Source organism: Humulus lupulus, chromosome 8 (assembly GCF_963169125.1).
Source record: "Humulus lupulus chromosome 8, drHumLupu1.1, whole genome shotgun sequence".
Classification (NCBI taxonomy): domain Eukaryota; kingdom Viridiplantae; phylum Streptophyta; class Magnoliopsida; order Rosales; family Cannabaceae; genus Humulus; species Humulus lupulus.
In genome coordinates this window covers 64,995,013-65,016,603 of record NC_084800.1, presented here as the reverse complement: position 1 = coordinate 65,016,603, position 21,591 = coordinate 64,995,013, and the positions used below count along the sequence as shown (strand labels likewise).

Sequence of the window (21,591 nt, the reverse complement as noted above, 5' to 3'; positions counted from 1 at the left end):
TAAAAATTAAAATTTTAAGGATTGCTTTGTCCATTCATGATAAATTCAGGGGCAAACTTGTAATTAATTATTTATAAATGTATATTTATGAATATTGATATAAATATTCTAATATAATGTAAATAATAAAGTTTATTTCTTAACCCACCCCTCCTATTTTTTTAAAATGCTAGGACAAAATTTACAGGCAATTATGTTTCAATGAGAATACAGTATTTCAAATATGTTAAAATTTTGTTCAAAACAGATTTTTCCATGACAATTTCACCCTGTTTTGTATTGGACTTTATCATCTAAAAAATTAAATGGGAATACAGAAGTGATCAATTATCTTTTCCAGTGTTTGATAAGTGAAACTAGTAGCTATACACCAATTAATGAACAATTTGCAGATTCTAAAGAAGCAAAGGGAGAAATATTATAAGGTAATGTGCCAAAAATATCATAACTGAGGGGTGAGGTTTAATTCCCTTGTCCAAATTACAGTAACTTTGGTACATTACAACTGAATTTTGTAATTCTTTAATATATGAATCATAAATAAACGCCCACTAATATTTAAGCCAATAATATGTGAGCCACCATTGTTTTCCTCAGCAACTTCAAAGTGAAGTTATCCAACATTTTATTACTAAACTCTTCAAGACACCAAAACAATATATAGATAATTTGCATTGACATGTAGGAGCAAAGAAATTGATCCGCGCGACATTATAGTTCCTGGCTCTGTTCTAGAGATCAGAAAAAACCGCCTTATCAATCATTTCCTTCTCCATTTAAACAGTACTAGTTGCCAACTCTCAATCATCAGCTAAATCCACTATGCGATTCAAGCAAAGCTGACTGCAGCCCGAAACGTGCCTTCAACAGTGTAAGTTTCAGGTTTTTCGAGGTTGTTCTTCGAACCCTTCTAATTATCAGAATCAATAGAACTGGTTAGTCTTCAGCTTGACTACAAGTTAAAAGCTTATTTCGCGTCTTTCTGCAAAAAACTTTCCTGTTATTGCTTGGTCTGGAAGTAAGGCAAGCCATACTCCAGTATCAGCGCCTTCCTCAGTTGGAATGTTCCCAGCATAACCAGTCATAGCAGTTTTTACCCAACCCGGGCAGTAGCAGTTGATGTAAATTTTCTGGCCGTCTGGCCTATCAGATAGTATCTTCACCATTAGCCTGGTGTATGCATTAACTGCAAGTTTTGATACCGAGTAGTCAGTAAACATTTGTGGCCATCCGCCAGATTCCCAGGTGCCTTCTTCTACTTGTTGTACAAAAGTAGATACAGCATTGTCAATCAATTCATCTGACAGTGAATTCACATCTTTTAGTTGTTGTCTCAAAGTCAAATCTCCAATTCTCTGTCAATTAAACCCTTGATTAGTTTAAAATGACTAGCACCAAAGTGTTCACAACATTAACCTTAGGAAAACAACTTCTCAAGAATTTTTGGCATAGCAGGGTAAGAATAAAAATATGAAATAGAGATATAACAAGTCTAACTCCAAGAATGCTCCCCATTTAAATCCCATGAATTTTTTTAATTAACAATATGATATTTTTTTTTTAAAAAGGAACAAGAGCAAGAAATCAACAAAATAGTTTTTCCCAGCAATAAAAAAAAGGGAAGGAAAGTAGTACAGCACTTGAACTTCTAATTTGCAATCCTTCGGTGAAGCACAACGTACTTTTTTTGTGTTGTTTCTTTACGAGGCATAGCATGCAAAACACAATATGCATTTGAGTCGTTTACTTACATTTTCTCATCTAAAAGTTTAATACTGTGTATTCAGAGAAAAGAAGGCCCCTTACATCAGCAAGAAGGAAAGATACACACATATATATATATACATGCATTAGCATATATATTAGGGTGATTTCCCTCAAAACAGAAAAGGTAGAGAATAGCAATACAACAACAAACCCACAAGGTAACTAGTTAGGTGATAAAATAACACATGTAAATTAGGAAAGAAGAATGACAATGACTGTATTGCCTATAAAGAAACGTCTCCTACACAAGGAAATCCCCCGCTAACCATAACCTAAAACACCATAGCCACACAAGAAAATAAAAAATATTGGTAGGGGAGGAGAAGGAAATAGATAAGAACAATACATACAAAAGACCTTGCATATAAATATATCTACAAAAAGTGGCCTGCATAAGGAAGAAACATAGAGTTTCTACTTACATTTCGTCTGCCATTTAGTCTACCTAATCTTGAGCTCACATTGACAATACGTGCACCCACAGTAGATGCTTTCATCAGGGGAATCATAGCTTCAATCATACTTTTGGTGCCAAAATAATTGGTTGCTACAACCTCGCGTGCGTGTTCAAGAGAATTGTCAGCCCCAATATTGAAATTAATACCAGCATTATTTACCTGAAAAAAGAAATAATACAGCATATTACTTGTAAGATCACCAGCCACCACATGAGTTGCGATGGACGCAATTACATAATTCTTCGAATCCATGTCTATCTTTTATTGACTTTGACCGAAGTCAAACAGTATCAATAGTCCTTTTCTTAATTAATTGAAAAGGCAAGGCGAGAGCAAGCCATTTTTAGTAGTAATAGAAGATAATACTGGATTATTTAGATGTGAAAAACGAATATAATAAAATGAAAGCAATCTACATGGCATCAAGTGAGCCTTCTATCACTAGTATTCTCTCATCTAAATGTTAGCAACTTAAAACTTTTCAGGGACAAGCAACTTCATACATCAGCAACAAGAGAAGGTAAATGGAATGTTGATTTCCCTCAGAAGAAAAAACAAAGACAGTAGCCATTAGGCCAGAAAGATAAGAAATTACATATGGCAACTGATGTTGTTTGGGTATTAGGCATCCTGTATGCAGCAGATTAGAACATATGATTGTTTATTACTACCCAACATATAAACGAGATTAGACAAAAGATAACTTCTATTTATGCAGAAGAAAAAAGAACCAAAATGCTAATCCATTTCTAGAACTAGAATTAGAATACTATTCTCTATCCAGATATTACACTGCTCACACGTCTCAAAAGTACCTTCAACTAATTCTTTCCCAAGACATTACACTGCCCACCCATCCCAGGTATACCTTCACGGTGTTGTGTGTGGAGGTGGCACAATATGAACTGAGATACCAAGTGAAGGAAGCGAGACATGGCCGCCTAAGAAACAAGACAAGAACACTTACGTGCTTAGCATAGTACACTGATAGAACTGTAACTTACTGCAAAATTTATACCATGTTACTCGCATTGATTAGGGTGTCACATTTCTCTTAGTGTGCTGGTGATATGCACCAAATTCTTTTTATCATTGTCAAGTTATAATGCATGATTTACACAATCTCTTAAGAATTTGTAGCATATACATGATATGTTCATGTTCTCAATGGGGCATCAACTCCTGACTATCTCACACAAACACGCATATCATTTGTGTTCTTTAACAAGTAAAGAACGTATTAAAAGGAAATCATTAAATTGGTGTATGTGGGGTGAAATGAATGATATATAGAGTGCAGCCTACCAGAATATCCAGACCACCATAGTTTTGGTGGAGCCAGTCAGCAAATTTTTTGATAGATAAAGGGTCTAAAACATCAAGTTGATGGAAAGCCACATTCAGACCACCTTCTTGTAAGACCTTAGCTGCTTCAGCGCCAACGTTACTATCTCTAGATGTCAGTATCACTGTCAATCCATGTGCAGCAAGCTGTCTCGAAAGTTCAAACCCAATTCCCCTATTACCCCCAGTTACCACAGCTATGGTTTCTGCAGACCACCACCTATAATGAATGATACAAAAACATCATCAATAATTCCAAAAACAATTTTTAAAAAAAAAAATACCCTTTTGATTATTTTCACAAAAACCCAAGTTGGTATTAAGAATCACACAAATGGACATGCAAACAGAAATGTATTTTGCATATTCTAGAATGGGTTTTGAACATAAATAAGAACATTGAACATAAAAAAGGCACACTTTAAAATCAAAAGAGACCCTTGAAGAAAGAGAGGAAAACCTCTGGTGATCAGAATAGGGAATGGTTCTAAGAAGGGATATCTCTTGGCGCCTCTGTTCTCTTCGCTGCTTCGCTTTTTCGTTTGCGTTTCTACCCATCTTTTGTTATGCTCTCTATGATGGATTAACGGTTTCAGAATGAGAAATGGAATAGGGGGGAAGAGGGTGAGGAGCTTCGTTTGAGGTTGTCTTGGTCAGTTATATCTTGTTCAAAGGAAATAAATCTGATTTTGAGGTACTTCACTAAATACGGAGTGTGGTGGTGACTGGTGTGGGTGCCTGGTCGCACGCCTACCCCTATGGAGTCGGTCAAATTCTCTTCTTCTTTGGTTTCGGATAAAAAAACACAAATATTTTGTCAAGAAAGAAAAAAACACAAATATTCATCAAGTGACTTTATTATCCTAATCCTAATTCTTTTGTCAAATTTTATTATGAATTTTTTTGTTAAAATATTATAATTTCAATGTAAATTTTTTTTGGGGAAGTGAGTGGGGTTCAATTTCCCAAATATTTATTATGCAAAAAAAAAATATAAGTATAGTTATTAGAGTGTTAAAGAGTAAAAAGAAATATAATGAAGTCAATTTTTACAATTACTTGAATTCGTTCATTTGAAAGATGTAAAAAAGTCTTACAAATATCATTAGTATTTTTAATATTATTTAAGAAAATTTGTGATGAAAGTCATTAGTAGTTTTTTTTCGGCAAAAATAATATACAGGTGCAAGAAAAATTAAGGGAAATTTTTATATATACGAAACTTCACCAAAAAAATTCCAAAAATATGGTAATTTATATTTCTTCCAATATTACGGTGAAAGTTAAGCCCACAAGTCACGGAAGACCCAACCCAACCTTTACAACTCAGCCAATGTTTATGTAACATGCTGAACTCAATATATTTTCGGAGATCTCCAAGGATTTCAGCTTACAAAACCGAGAAGACTGGGAGAAATAAGAAATTTTCTTCTGCAATCTACTGCAAAATTTCTGAATCGATGGGTCTACAAAAACAACTACACGACATCTGTTTTGTGGTAAGTTTCCTTGTTCTTCTATTTTGTTCTTGGAACATAATTTATAGCTTTCGGAAATCACTAAGACAAATCTAGCAAAAACATATAATTTAACACATATCTCCATAGAATCATATACAAATTTTACCATAGAAACATTTGAAAACCCTGAAAACCTTTTATAAAAAAAAACTGTTACAATATTATAAAGATGTTTCTTAGATTGTATCATCTTTAAGTTATTTGCTCTTGCTTGTGCAGAATTTGGTCATTTATGTAAATCCTATAATTGACATTTTTATAGAAATATCTTTTTTATAAAAAGAGAGAAAATGGTTGATTGAATTGTTTCCTTTTATTATAATTTTCGGAAATATTTGTTTTCCTTTTATTATAATTTTCGGAAATATTTTGTTTTTCCTTTCTTATATTTTTCGGATTTGATTGAAAAATATTTGGTTTCCTTTATTCCTTTTTTCGGAATCTCTCTTTCCTTTTGTATGATTTTTGGTCAATAATATGCTTCCTTATTGAGCATATATTGTCTCTTTTCAGGAAACAAAGGTTATTGCAAATATTCGGTACTTACCCAAAGTTATTTTGTGGATTATTTGCTGACATATTTTCGTGCAGCTCAAGGATTGCAATCAGGAAACTGATTTTTAATATCATTAATTATTGTTTCTTTTTTGAGCTTGTTTTGATCCGACACAGGTCTGAGCTGTCCCCACCGATATCGCATATGTCGGATCAGCATCTTCTAAATAAGGCAACTCTTCATCAATCAAGATTAACTACTGTGATTCTTGCCTTTATTAGAAGAATTCTTTCTCTGCCTTTGAGAGCACGAAAAAGACTCTATAAATAGGGCTCTAAAGGCAGTGAGAAAGACGAACTCTTTGGTGCATTATTTGTGAGCTTTATTGTAATATTTGTGAGAGTTCCTCTTTGTATTCAAGATCATAAGTATTCATGTGATCTTGTAGAATTATGTGTGTTTAGTTTTTAGTGGTGAGTTTATACCATGTTCATGAGTGAATACACATTGTAATTTGAACACAGCGTTTGTAGTCTTCGGGAGAAGATCTTTTACAAGCCTTGCGTCGGGAGGATGCAAGCACTCGCTGACCATTGAAGGGAGTTCAAGTGGTTGAGCGTTTCAATCAAAATCAGATTAGTGAAGAGAAGTACAACAAGTTGCGGCAAATCTCAAGAGGGAGTCTTGTTTTGTTTAAGTCAATGTTTTTGTACTTGTGATTCTTTATTAATTGGTTTTATTCTCTGGGCGTGGCCCCAAGGATTAGGTTATCCGAAAGGATTTCTGAACCTTGTAAAAATTCGATGTGTTCTTTATTGTTTTGCACTGTCTTTTTATTGTGTTCAGTTTCTGTCGTGACAAGTTTGGTATCTGTCCCGACAGAACTGTAATCTGTGTACACAGTTAATTACCATTCCGCACTTTAATTAATTTACTTGGTTTAATTAATTTGGTAATTATTAAAAACGGAATTTCAATTGGTATCAGAGCGGGTCACTCATTTCTGAGTGTGATCTTGGTTTATTCCGTTTGTTGTTCTTGTTCTTGCAATGTCTTTTTTCACAGAAGGAGGTTCCATAACTCGCCCCCCTTTACTCAACGATTCAAACTATCCATATTGGAAAGTTCGAATGAGAGCCTTTATCAAATCTCAAGATGAAAAGGCATGGAGAGCTGTTTTAAGTGGTTGGACTCCTCTAGCAGAAAGCGATGATATAACTAAGGTAAAATCTGAACTTGAATGGACTGATGCTGAAGATAAACTGTCCAGTTACAACAATAAAGCATTACATGCCATTTTTAATGGTGTTGGTGAAGGTTACATTAAATTGATTTCTTCATGTGTTTCGGCCAAAGATGCTTGACAAATTCTTCAAACTCAATTTGAAGGAACTGCTGATGTCAAGCGTTCTAGGCTTGTAATGCTCACAACAAAATTTGAAAATTTGAAAATGAATGAAAATGAAACCCTCACTGAATTTTATGAGAAATTGTCAGATATTGCTAACGAATTTTTTGCTCTTGGTGAAAAACTTGAAGAAAATGTTTTGGTTCGAAAAATTGTTAGAGTTCTCCCTGACAGGTTTCAGACAAAGCTAACTGCAATTGAAGAAGCAAAAGATCTGGACAAAATGAAAGTAGAGGAACTGATGGGTTCACTTCGAACTTTTGAGCTAAACCAAAAAATTAGACAAAAAGGTAAGACAGAGGAAATCAAGGAAAAATCTATTGCCTTGAAATCCTCTAAAGAAAAGAAGGAAAGTTCGGATGATGAGGATGATGAGATGGCTCTGTTGACAAAAAATTTCCAAAAATACATAAAGAAATTGGGAAACAAAAAGGCCATATCCAAAAACCCAAAAAGTAATTTTTCTAAACCCTTTGAGACTAATAAAAAGGGTATTCAGTGCAGGGAATGTGAAGGATTTGGACATATTCAATCTGAGTGTGCAAATACCTTAAAGAAAAAGAAAGTCATGACAGCCACATGGAGTGATCAAGACTCTGAACAGAGTGATGAGGAGGAAAATAGTGTTGCCTTAACCTCTGTTCACAAAGGTATTATTTTCAATTACAAGGATACATTATGCCTTAATAATTCTGTTCAGAACAATGAGAATTCAGATAGTGATTCCAATGATTCTGATTTAGATGAGGAGTCATTACAAGAGTCTTATAAAATAATGTATGATCAATGGCTGAAAGTATGTTATGAGAATCGTCTAATGGCTGGCAATAATAAAAATTTTGTTAAAAAAATTGAAAATCTTGAGATGATTATTGCCTCCAAAAATGATGAAATTGTTTCTTTGAATAAAGAAATTGAGTTTTTGCAAAAAGGTGTCAAAATGCTTAATCCTAGATCTGGAATTTTGGATGATATTCTTTCTATAGGAAAAAAGGTTGGTGACTACAGTGGATTAGGATCTAATGGATCTGAGTCCTCAAGAAAAACGGTTTTTGTAAAATCTATGAATTATCCGTCTGTTGGGCCAACTAACCGTGTTGCAGGAACAAGTCACAATGCTGAGAGGACAGAGTTGCCATCTGTTGCAACAGATCTTCAACTGAAGAAAATTTCTCCAAAAAGAAACATTGAACATTTTGTTCCAGTTTGTCATTTTTGTGGGATGAAAGGTCACATAAGACCTAAGTGTTTTTCCCTGTTAAACTTGTTCAAAAAGAATTATGATAAACACTTTGGTGGTATGAATCAATTCTTGACCAAAAGAAATTCAAAAACAAAAACAGTTTGGGTCAAGAAAGTTAACTCTGTTTGCTTGGCTACTTACCTGTCACAAAATGCATGCATCTAGTTCATGGTACTTTGATAGCGGTTGTTCGAGACATATGACAGGTAATGCCAACATACTTACCAACTTCAAATCCTTGAAGTGTGGAGTAGTAACTTTTGGGGATGGAATGACAGGAAATATTCTTGGTAAAGGTACTTTAAACATTGAAGGGTTACCGAAACTGAAAAATGTGCTTCTTGTTGATGGGCTGAAAGCCAACTTAATTAGCATAAGTCAAATTTGTGACCAAGGTTTTTATGTTAATTTTTCACATGATGAGTGTAATGTTTTAAATCAAAATGGTGATATTATTCTCAAAGGCTTTCGTTCTTTGGATAATTGCTACACTCTCACACAAAAATTCACATGTCATGCATCTTCATCAAGCGTTAATACTACTGACTTGTGGCATGAAAAACTTGGTCATATAAATTTAAAAAACCTGAAAAAGATTGCTAATGCAGGTCTCATCCGTGGTATACCCAAGTTGGGTAAAGAATCGCTTGGTAAGTGTGAATCATGCCAATTGGGAAACAGTTGAAAATTTCCCATAAAGCATTGTCTGATGTTAATACTTCAAATGTGTTAGAATTATTGCATATGGATCTCATGGGTCCTATTCAAGTTGAAAGTATTAATGGCAAGAGATACATTTTTGTTTGTGTGGATGATTTTTCTAGATTTACTTGGGTAGATTTTTTAAGAGAGAAATCAGATACTTTTGAAGCTTTTCAAACTCTATGTACAAGATTGAGAGTTGAAAAAAATTGTAACATTGGAAAGATTGTTCGAATAAGGAGTGATCATGGTAAGGAGTTCGAAAATTCTGTTTATGATGATTATTGTAAAACATTTGGAATTTTGCATGAATTTTCTGCTCCCAAAACCCCTGAACAAAATGGGGTAGTGGAACGGAAAAATCATACCTTGCAGGAAATGGCCAGAGTTATGCTTAACAGCAAAAAACTCACAAAGAAATTGTGGGCAGAAGCTATTAATACAGCTTGTTACACAATTAATTGTGTTTTTCTGCGCCCAGGTACAAACAAAAGTCCTTATGAAATCTGGAAAGGTAGAAAACTCAATGTTAACTACTTTCATGTTTTTGGGTGTCTTTGCTATATTCTTAGAGATCGTGAGAATCTAGGCAAATTTGATGCTAAGAGTGATATGGGAGTTTTTCTTGGTTATTCCACTAATAGTAGGGCTTATCGTGTCTATAATATGAGAACCCAAACTATTATGGAATCAGCTAATGTGGTTGTAGATGATTTTAAAGATTTTTCTGAGTACTCCCATGAGGAGGAAATTGACAGGCTCATAGGTGTGGCGGATTCGACAACACAGCTTTCAGAGGGGACAACAGCCACTGCTGACGTATCAAATGACAAGTCTGTCGAAACAACAACTGGGCAAACAGAGAAGGAAAATCCAGTTACTTCCTCTGACTCCGTTCAAAAAGAACCATCAACCAGAGTAAAAAAGAATCACCCTTCTGACCTTATTCTGGGAAATCTTGAGGAGAGTATGGTCACTCGAAAGAGGTATGTAAATTTGGTTCAATTTGTTTGTTTTACTTCCACTTTGGAACCTAAAAATGTGAAGGAGGCCTTAAATGATGAATCATGGATCAATGCTATGCAAGAAGAGTTAGATCAATTCACAAGGAATGAGGTATGGATTCTTGTCCCTAGACCGAGTCATACCAATGTTATAGGTACAAAGTGGATATTTAAAAACAAAACTGATGAATTTGGGACCATAATAAGAAATAAAGCTAGATTAGTTGCACAGGCGTATACTCAAGTTGAAGGAATTGATTTTGATGAGACATTTGCCCCTGTTGCAAGACTTGAATCCATAAGATTATTACTAGCTATTTCTTGTGTTCTTGGTTTTAAATTGTTCCAAATGGATGTAAAATCCGCATTTCTAAATGGTTTTTTGAATGAGGAAGCTTATGTGGAACAGCCCAAAGGGTTTGAGGATCCTTACAATCCTAATCATGTTTTTAAATTGCAAAAAGCTTTGTATGGGCTAAAACAAGCCCCACGGGCTTGGTATGAGAGACTAACTCAATTTTTGGTCTCAAAGGGATACAAGAGAGGGGGAGTAGACAAAACATTGTTCATAAAAAATGTTGGTGAAAATATTATGATAGCACAAATTTATGTTGATGATATAGTGTTCGGTTCTACTAATGATTCTCTAGTGCAGGAATTTGTGAAACAAATGCAGGAAGAGTTTGAGATGAGCATGGTAGGAGAACTCAATTTCTTCCTAGGTCTTCAAGTAAAGCAGTCTGATGAAGGAATTTTTATTTCACAAAGCAAGTATGCAAGAAGTCTTGTGAAAAGATTTGGACTTGATGCATCTAAACCTGCTAAAACACCTATGGGTACCATGGTCAAATTGTCTAAAGATGAAAATGGGAAGAAAGTTGATCCAACCCTTTACAGGAGTATGATTGGGAGTCTCCTTTACTTAACTGCAAGTCGCCCAGACATAAGTTACAGTGTTGGAGTGTGCCCAGACATAAGTTACAGTGTTGGAGTGTGTGCTCGTTTCCAAGGGAACCCCATGGAGTCTCATGTGACTGCTGTGAAAAGAATTATTCGTTACATCAATAATACTCTTGACTTAGGCATTTGGTACTCCAAAGAAACAAATTCTAACCTTGTGTGTTATAGTGATGCAGATTGGGCAGGAAACACTGATGATCGAAAAAGCACAAGTGGTGGTTGTTTTTACTTAGGAAACAATTTGGTCTCCTGGTGTAATGACCCACTAATCTAGACTATTTGGACCATTAACGAAACTATACATAAAACTTACATTTTTACGAAAATACCATAATTTATTGAATAACTTGCAAAATAAGAGTTATTTACAAAGTAAATACCAAAACAGATATGGGATCCCATTGTCTTTAAAACAAAAACATAATTTAAAATAATAAAACATTACATAATTAGTGCGGAAAATACATATAAAAAGACATAAAACCGAAACTACATCCTCGAATCGATTAACGCTCGGCCCCTTGACTCCATTCATCATCGATACACATCCTCCAAGCGTCACGAATCTTACCGCCTCTAAAGCTTATTTTCCTGCACATAAAACAGAAAGGAATGAGCCTAATGCCCAGCAAGGAAAATCTAACACAAAATCATATACATAATTTCATAAGAAAACATAAAGACTTAACATAATACATATAACATACACTTATTATAATGGCCATTATTACTTGGGGTCCCATAGACTAAACAAGCATATGCCCATGGGATTAGTGGGGTCCTACTAGCTAAGTAGGTCATATGCCCATAACCCATTTGGGGTCTTGTTAGTCATATGGGTCATATGCCCAAGCCTACAAACATACACATATACATATCATAACACTTTTAATAACATAACACATATAGATAACATAAGCACATAACATGTTGATTCTAGCCTATTTTCCTTACCAAAGTTACCGGGATTTTGGACTGAGTTGGGACTTTTGGAACACTCTTAAAACCATAAGAAAGAGTGAGTCTAAGAAAGGAGATGAAATGAAAGAGATGGAAAGACTAAACCATAAAAAAAATATACCTACCGACTTATATGCTTAAGAGCTTGGATTCCCTAACCAAAATAAGAATAAGGTTAGGGGACTGAGTAGAAGGTTTTGAGAAAGGAAATAACATAAAATACAGAAAGGAACTAGAGTTTTGGGTTTACCTCAAAGATTGCAAGATCAATCTAACCTCCACCGAAATACTATAGAACTCACTTCCCAAAGTGTTTGATAAGCTTATGATGTTTAAGCTTATAGTTTTTCCCCAAACCAAGTGTTTACACTCTCACACTCACTTAACACTAGCAGCTTCTGAACTTAGAGCAAATGGTGAATAATGGCTGGGTACTAAGTCCTATTTATAGAGTTTGGGAATGAAAATATCTTGATTTTACTTGAATAAAAATAATGGCTTTTTAGGTGAAAATCATTTGAATAATCGTTCAGCAGAGGCTGAAGACTCGTTCAAAAGATGCTGGACTGTTGAAGGAGTTTGAATGGCTGAAAGGAAAAGAATTCAAAAGTATTTGAAAACATGCTGGTGGAGGCGATATATCGCCCCCTATAGGCGATATATCGCCTGGACCTTTGTTCCCGAGGCGACCGCTCATCGATTCGTGTTTTCCGTATCTACGTGCTGCGATATATCGCCCCCTATAGCTGTGATATATCGGCATACGCTGAATATTTAAACACGAATTTACACATTTTTAGCTAAGTTTGAATGGAGTAAACAGCCTTGACTAAGCCCTCAACGTACTCAAAGCTGCTGACTGACCCTATAACATTCAAACTTTACCCTTATTTAATTTAATCCTCAAAAATACTTAATCCTTAATTACCATTCAAAACATGTGCTTAAAATCCTATTGGTTGATGTCTAAACCTTATTATATAATAATATAATCCTTAATATCAGTCACATTAATCAAACCTTAGGTTATACTTAATATTCTTAAACTATAGGTTAAACTTAGAAAATCTATAAGTACTACTATGAGTGTCCAAATAACTCCCGATCTGAACCAAAAATCCAAAGTAACAAGGATAACACTAAATATACTATAATACTACTAACAATTAGCTAAGTAAAGTTCTTGGACTCTACACCTGGCATAGTAAAAAACAAAACTCCATCTCCTTGTCAACAGCCGAAGCTGAGTACATTGCTGCTGGAAGCTGTTGTACTCAACTTTTGTGGATGAAACAAATGTTGGCAGACTATGGGTTTGATGTTAAAACTTTAACCATTTTTTGTGATAATACAAGTGCTATTAATATCTCCAAAAATCCTGTTTAGCACTCTCGCACCAAACATATTGACATTCGTCATCATTTTATTAGGGAACTTGTTGAAAACAAAACATTGATTTTAGAATATGTTGAGACTAACAAACAAATTGCAGATATCTTTACTAAAGCCTTAGACATGGTTAGATTTGATTCCCTCAGGAAATCCTTGGGGGTTTGTTTTATTTGAAATTGCCAATAAATTGATTGTCTTGCCTTGCATATGTGTTTTTGTAAATCTCTTGTCCTGATTGGAAGAAATTTGATGAGCATATTTTTTTTTATTTTAGAGAATGATCGTTATAAGTCCTATACTTTGTTGGAATGAAAAACCATATTTGAAAAATTATAGATCATCCAATTTATATTTGATCAAATCATTATCTTTGTATGAGCATTCCTAATCCATTTTCTTTTTCAGGCTCCATTTTGGAAAAGAGCTACCTATACTGATGTGTGAAAGCCGACACTGAGTAAGTTGGTACCAGGTAATTAGCAATTATATTGGAGGATACTCTACCAGCGTAAAGGGCTACCATCAGTATAAGAGTTATAGCCTCCATTATGGTTACAATTGGAAAAAGGCTAAAAATCGCCAAATATGGGCAATGACCCTAGCTTTAAAAGGCCAAAAAGAAACGCCAAATTGCTTACACTTGCACACACATATGCCTGTTCTAGACTGTGTAAGATGGTTGTAAGACTCATACATATAATGAATTGACTCAAATATGTTTTGTGTGTGGTATGTTTTTCGAATTATGGTCTCTTAGTATTTGAAGTATAACTCATTTCTCTAATTTGTGAAAAATATGGTTATCTTATTTCTTCTGAACAGGACTTGGGATTTACATGGACACATATGGTAAGGCATTTTACACTTTATTTTCGGCAATTTTGTAATAAAAAATAATAAAAATTTTGAAAAAGAAAATCTGTTATCTACCGTGTATTTAAAAAAAAAAAAAAAAAAAGGGGTTGAAAAATTATTTTTTGCAATTTATTTGTTTCATCTCAATATATTCTAAAAATATTCAAAAGTTTCCAATTTTGAGGTGTGACAAAATTTGTTTTAAAAAGGGAGATTTTTTGGCATTTATCACTAAAAATCCGGTTACCCATTTTTGGTTACCCAATCTTGAACTTGCCTCATTTGTGTTCCGAATACTTTATATATTCGGAGTCCCTTGGTTGTTTTATGATCAGTGTTTTCTTGTTAAATCTCTCTCATATAACCAAAGTGTTTAGGGTTTCTTTCTTTGTGTGTTTCACTTATTTTTCTCTTAGCAGCCATGAAGACTCGAGGCCGTGGTTCATCTTCCAAGTCCGTGAAGTCTCAGCAGGAGACACTTCCTGAATCTGTTCCCACTGCCACTCCTTCGGTCCCAGCATCAATTCCTGCTGTCTCTCCTACTCCAGGCCGTCGTTCTAAAACCACAGCAAGAAAGAAGGTTCTTGCTCTTTTGGGTCCTATCAGTTCATCTGTTCTTGGTGCTTCTAGCAAGGGAGTTACGTTCCCGAATTTGGATGCCGAGCAAATTCCTGCCTCGGCGGTTTCACTCGCCTCTCCCGAAGATCAATTAAAAGTCAAACCGGCCTTAGCAACTAGTCAGTCCAAATCAATTTCTTCTGAAGATGTGTCTGCTCCATCTGATCATGACTCTGAATCCTCACTATCTCCTGATGTGTTGACACCCAAGGCAAAGGGCAAACGTAAGTCCAAAGGTGTTGGGTCGAAGAATGGGAAACAGGCCAAAGTGACTAAATCTAAAGGTACCAGCTCCATCTCTGATTCATCTCCTTTATCTCGTTTTAAATTAAAGGCCAAAATCAATCCTCCCCCATGCACCTCATCGGAGGATGTCTCTCCCGAGATGGAAGACTCTCAGCCTGAGTTGGACCCTTCCTTGACCGAGCCCAATCCTGAAGTTCCTCTTGATAATTTGGCTTAGGAGACTGACTCTGAAGAAGACCCATCTGAAGCCTCTCCAGTTGCATCGGACCCAAAAGGCACAACTCCATTGGCATTTCCTGAATTGTCGTCCAAACTTGCTAAGCAAAAAGGTGCTCCTGCTCGTACCTCAGGTTCTTTCAAAGCCCACTCTATTACATTCTGTTTTAATGATAATGAGAAGAACATGCAATTCTATGACCATCGCCATTTTATTAGTGAGCGAAATTTTCTTTTTGCTCCTCATCGTGTTTTTGGGGTTTTGCTTACTTTAGAGGAAAGAGGTTGGTTGCGATCCTTGTCTGGGTTTGATGGGTTTGTGCCTCGGGTTGTTAAAGAATTTTATGCAAATTTGAATGATGAACTATTAGACCAATCTTCTTTCATGTTCCATAAAGTTTATGTTAGGGGTCATTGGTATAATTTTAGCCCGTCCAAAATTGCTAAGGTTCTCAATCTCGTCCATGTGGAGATTGATGATTCTGTTGAGTTTGCCAAGGATCAAGTTTTGTCTGAACTGGTTGGTCAGGCTATGGTGTGGGAACCAAGCACCTCTCTTCGTGTCACCGATCTCACTCATTTCTATGGTGCTCTTTTCAAGTTTGCTATGTTTAATTGGTTGCCTACCACACATTCCTCCACCATCACTCAAGATATGGCCTTCCTGTTGTTCAAAATTGGTATTGGAGTCGCCATAGATCTTGGAGCTGTTATTTTTGACCAAATCATGTCTCTTAGTGGTGCCAAACGTAAGGGGCAACACTTGATGTTTCCTCAGGTCATTTACAAACTTTTGGACTCTCAACGTCCTTTGAAGAAGTCCCATGAGACCTTGACTTCTCCTTTGGTTGGTCCCACCTATACTGTCAAGGATGATCATGCTCCGTCTACAGCTCGAAAAGTCAAAGGCATTAATCTAGCTAGTCCTGCTTCTGGCAATGTTGTGACTGACACTCCTGCTGTCCCGACTGATCTTGGTGCTGTCCAGATAGGAATCACAAGTCTGTCTGTCCGGTTCTCACTCATGGAGGAAACTCAGCGCCAAATTCTTGCTTCATTGGCCACTCTCCATGCATCCAGCTCGCCTGCCCCATGATAATTTTGGTTCCCTTGATCTATTTTACTATTGTTAGTTGTAAAAGAATTCTTCATGTGTCTTTCTTTTGGTTTCATTTCCTTTTGGTTTCTATGTTTCTTTGGCATTTTTTTTCAGACAATGAGGGGGAGAGAGTGACTCTATTTTTGGTACTTTGATTATGTTCACCTGCTGGTTATTATTGGTTTCTTTCGTTAACTGTGCTTTGGTTATCTTACGCAGGGGGAGTCATTTTTGTTTATTTTGTGACTCTTATGGTTTTAAGCACTTACTTGTGTTTTGCAGGGATCTTTTAAAAAATAGATATTCCTTGTCTATAAAATTGCCAAAGGGGGAGATTGTAAATCCTATAATTGGCATTTTTATAGAAATATCTTTTTTATAAAAAGAGAGAAAATGGTTGATTGAATTGTTTCCTTTTATTATAATTTTCGGAAATATTTGTTTTCCTTTTATTATAATTTTCGGAAATATTTTGTTTTTCCTTTCTTATATTTTTCGGATTTGATTGAAAAATATTTGGTTTCCTTTATTCCTTTTTTCGGAATCTCTCTTTCCTTTTGTATGATTTTTGGTCAATAATATGCTTCCTTATTGAGCATATATTGTCTCTTTTCAGGAAACAAAGGTTATTGCAAATATTCGGTACTTACCCAAAGTTATTTTGTGGATTATTTGCTGACATATTTTCGTGCAGCTCAAGGATTGCAATCAGGAAACTGGTTTTTAATATCATTAATTATTGTTTCTTTTTTGAGCTTGTTTTGATCTGACACAGGTCTGAGCTGTCCCCACCGATATCGCATATGTCGGATCAGCATCTTCTAAATAAGGCAACTCTTCATCAATCAAGATTAACTACTGTGATTCTTGCCTTTATTAGAAGAATTCTTTCTCTGCCTTTGAGAGCACGAAAAAGACTCTATAAATAGGGCTCTAAAGGTAGTGAGAAAGACGAACTCTTTGGTGCATTATTTGTGAGCTTTATTGTAATATTTGTGAGAGTTCCTCTTTGTATTCAAGATCATAAGTATTCATGTGATCTTGTAGAATTATGTGTGTTTAGTTTTTAGTGGTGAGTTTATACCATGTTCATGAGTGAATACACATTGGAATTTGAACACAGCGTTTGTAGTCTTCGGGAGAAGATCTTTTACAAGCCTTGCGTCGGGAGGATGCAAGCACTCGCTGACCATTGAAGGGAGTTCAAGTGGTTGAGCGTTTCAATCAAAATCAGATTAGTGAAGAGAAGTACAACAAGTTGCGGAAAATCTCAAGAGGGAGTCTTGTTTTGTTTAAGTCAATGTTTTTGTACTTGTGATTCTTTATTAATTGGTTTTATTCTCTGGGCGTGGCCCCAAGGATTAGGTTATCCGAAAGGATTTCTGAACCTTGTAAAAATTCGCTGTGTTCTTTATTGTTTTGCACTGTCTTTTTATTGTGTTCAGTTTCTGTCGTGACAAGTTTGGTATCTGTCCCGACAGAACTGTAATCTGTGTACACAGTTAATTACCATTCCACACTTTAATTAATTTACTTGGTTTAATTAATTTGGTAATTATTAAAAACGGAATTTCAATTTAAAAACCAATAAACGGAGGAGTTTATATGCTAAATTCTCATTTTATTGGGGGATGTGTTAATGAATAGCTTGTGCTGGATTTGGTAGTTTATAACCCATAAGGCATTTGTCTTTGATAAATCTGTGATGCTCCTATTTTGTTTTATAATGAAAATATAAAGAATTTTACATATCAATCTAATTTTTTCTTTTTATTCATCTGCAGACATGAATCCAATAACATCTTTGGTATATTATGATGGTCATTGGAATGAAAATAATGTGTATGAGGATTTCAAAATGCTGGGAGTGTTAATACCATTAGATTGCTCATTTACAACACTAATGAATATCTTGTCTACAGAGTTGTCTACCATTCTGTCAACAGAAAATGCAACAATTGAGTACCAGATTGCAGAAACATTGCCTCCATTGAAGATCAATAGTGATAGTTCTATACAATTCTACTTGGAGTGCAAAAGAAATGACAGAACACTCACAAAACACCCTTTGATAGTTTCTGTAACAGAGAACAACCAAACAATTACCTGTGGAGCACTTCAAAAGATGAGTTCTACTGTTGCTTCAAGTAGTAATAATATAGAGAATGATATTTCAGACACATCGACATTCTCTATAGATGAACCTCAAGAACTACCAAATTTTATTCAATTGGCAGATCAAATTACAGATTTGATTTTGGAGAAGGAACGACATGAGTCAATTCCTGAACATATCGGAACAGAAACTACTGTTATAACTCATGCAATTTCTGATGGAATAAGAGAAAAACAGGTATACAAAAATAAAGAGGTTCTTACAACAACAATTGGTCTCTATGCCATAAAAAAACAATTTTCAGTTCAAGGTCCACAAATCTTGCAAAAAAGAATATTAGTTGAAGTGCCTTGATTCAGAATGTACGTGGTCATTTCGTGCTGCAAGATATGGAAAGACAGATATGTTCCAACTTAGGAAGTTCAATCGTGCCCACACATGTTCCTTGGACATTATTCTTAGAGATCACCGACAAGCTTCAAGTAGTATGGTTGGGAATGTTGTGAAGAGCAAGTTCACAGATCCAAAAACAAATTATAGACCTAAAGATATAGCTAAAGACATGTTGGACAGATATGGAGTTTCCATGAGTTACCAAAAAGCATGGCGATCTAAGGAAAAGCAGTTAATTATGTACATGGTTCAAGTCAAGATTCCTACCGAGACATTCCACGATATCTGCACATTTTGAAGCACAAAAATCCAGGTACTGTAACATATTTGGAAATTGATAGTCTAAACAGATTTAAATATCTTTTTATGGCTATGGGACAATCAATTCTAGGTTGGAAACATTGCATTCCAGTAATTGTTGTTGATGGAACATTCCTAAAAGCTGCATTTGGAGGTACACTTCTCACAGCTTCAACACAAGATGCAAATAGACACATCTTCCCATTGGCTTTTGCTATAACAGATTCGGAAAACAATGATTCATGGGAGTGGTTCTTCAGAAAAATAAAAGAATGTTATGGAGAAAGAGAAGAGTTGTGTATAGTTTCAGATAGACATGAAAGCATAGAGAATGCTATAAAAAATGTCTTTCCAAATGTAACTCATGGAGTGTGCTCCTACCATCTTTTCTGCAACATAAAGACCAAGTTTAGAACAGATGCAGAAGCAACCAGTATTGCATTTCATGCTGCTGCAAAAGCTTATAACATGGAAGATTTTGAAAAATACATGAAGGACTTAGACAGTTTACATGAAGGAATCCGTCCTTTTCTGGCCAATGAGGTTAAATATGAAAAGTGGGCAAGAATCCACTCCAAAAGTCGTAGATATGCAGCTATGACTTCAAACATAGCTGAATCCATTAATGTAGCACTAAAAGAAATGAGAGAGCTTCCAGTATCAACATTACTCGAGTGCCTTAGAAACCTGATTCAAAAATGGAGCTACAACAACAAAAAAGAAGCAGAAGCAACGTTTACAGAATTGCCAAAGAAACAAGAGGAATACTTAAGAAAGAACTTTGTCAAGTCATTAAGAATGACTGTAAGTACAACTATTTCATTTATTTATAAATACCTCTGTATTAATATACTTCCTTGTTCATTATTATTATTTCATTGCAGGTAGAACCAGCTAGCACACTCATTTACAGTGTACACAATGGTTTAACAACAAACATTGTTGACATTGCAAAGAAATCTTGCACTTGTAACAAGTTTGATTTGGATGAATTACCTTGTGAACATGCCATGACAGTCATTAGAAAGATGAACCTTCAGTATAAAAAATATTGCTCATATTATTTCACAAAACAAGCCATGTTGAACATCTATAATGCATCAATACATCCATTGGGAGATCCAAAAACATGGAGAGTTCCACCTAATGTTGAGGAAATAGAAGTACTACCTCCAAAAGGAAACAGAAAAAGTGGAAGGCCAAGGAAAAAAAGGTTTGTTTCAGCAAGAGAAGGGTCTTTTCAGCTTAAATGTGGAAGGTGTGGAGAGCTTGGGCACAACCGAAAAACCTGCACAAACCAGCCTCTATTGAGAACAAAAAAAACAAAAAAACACTTCAAGCTTATAGATTGAAAATACTTTTTATTTGAATTTTGAAACTTTGTATGTTTCAGTACAGTGATTGGAACATTACTTATCACTATTACTTGTGATAAAGATTTATGAAATTTTATTGAATATATGGAATATTATAATAACTTAGGAAAAAATTTGCATCAATATATCAGAATTAATGTTCAGGGTGTTATCTGTAAATTTTTGTTACATATTTGTTACAGATATATCTGAAATGAATATTAATGTAACATTTTGTTACATATTTGTTACAGATATGTTACTAGTTTCTCACAGACACTTCCAATATCAAATAAATGGGAAATAAGTTCTTTTATTAACTTATGTTACAGTTTTGAAACATAAATATTTGATTTTAATTTGTAAGTTTCCAGTCCATTTAAAAGGATTAACTTCAAAAGTTTGTAATGATTTGATACATATTTGAAACTGAAATTATCGTGACTATTAATAGACATTAAGTAATGCTACGCAATTTTGCATGAACTTAGGTTACAAACTTTTAACAGATGTTACCTAACACATGAAATATAAAAATAAAGTTGTGAACTCAAGTTACAAACTTGAGACACCTCTGTACAACATTCCTCATAAAAAAGGGCTAATAGCAAAATTCATTGATATGCCACAGTATTCAAAATATTCAAACATGATTCTTGCTTAAAAGTTTGCAAAACAAAAACACAAAAGTTATCTTGCCATAAGTATGTATCGTCTTTACAAGATAAAAGCCAAAATGTTAACTACTTTGATCCTCTCATACTTCCATTGCATTAATATTCAACATCTTCTTGCTCATTCTTCCTCTGAACTCCTCATCAGATAGATAGCCTTCATCTTTCTTTCTTTTAGCATGGACATATAGCTCAACTGCAATTTTGTTTATCTGGAAACTAACATTCAGAGGATTATGGATATTTTCAATAAGTCCATGCATAAGAAATTCAGCATACTTTATGATAAAAATCCCACAATCGCTACAAAAAAAAAACTCAAAATCAGTAATACATAAATGCATATAAACAAAATCATGCAACCAAAAAATAACAATAACAAATAAAAACCACTTACTTGTTACTCTGCTGTGGAACCTCATCATCAAACACAATGTCCAACAGGTGACACATATCAATGCCCTT

General features: G+C 34.9%; 2 protein-coding genes across 2 annotated transcripts; one reads left to right on the top strand and one right to left on the bottom strand.

Annotated features, from left to right (window-relative positions):
* Positions 1-393: 393 nt before the first annotated feature.
* LOC133797569 ((+)-neomenthol dehydrogenase-like) lies at positions 394-4,354 on the bottom strand. The gene is made up of 4 exons (XM_062235512.1): positions 4,030-4,354; positions 3,531-3,789; positions 2,190-2,384; positions 394-1,355 (listed from the first exon to the last, which is right to left on the bottom strand). Exons 1-4 carry the CDS (start codon positions 4,125-4,127, stop codon positions 960-962), a joined length of 948 nt encoding a protein of 315 aa, XP_062091496.1. The 5' UTR covers positions 4,128-4,354; the 3' UTR covers positions 394-959.
* Positions 4,355-19,169: 14,815 nt separating this feature from the next.
* Positions 19,170-20,665, top strand: LOC133795515 (uncharacterized). Its single transcript, XM_062232963.1, has 3 exons — positions 19,170-19,901; positions 19,982-20,310; positions 20,656-20,665. The coding sequence occupies exons 1-3, from the start codon at positions 19,170-19,172 to the stop codon at positions 20,663-20,665; spliced, it is 1,071 nt and encodes a 356-aa protein (XP_062088947.1).
* The last annotated feature ends 926 nt before the right edge of the window (positions 20,666-21,591 follow it).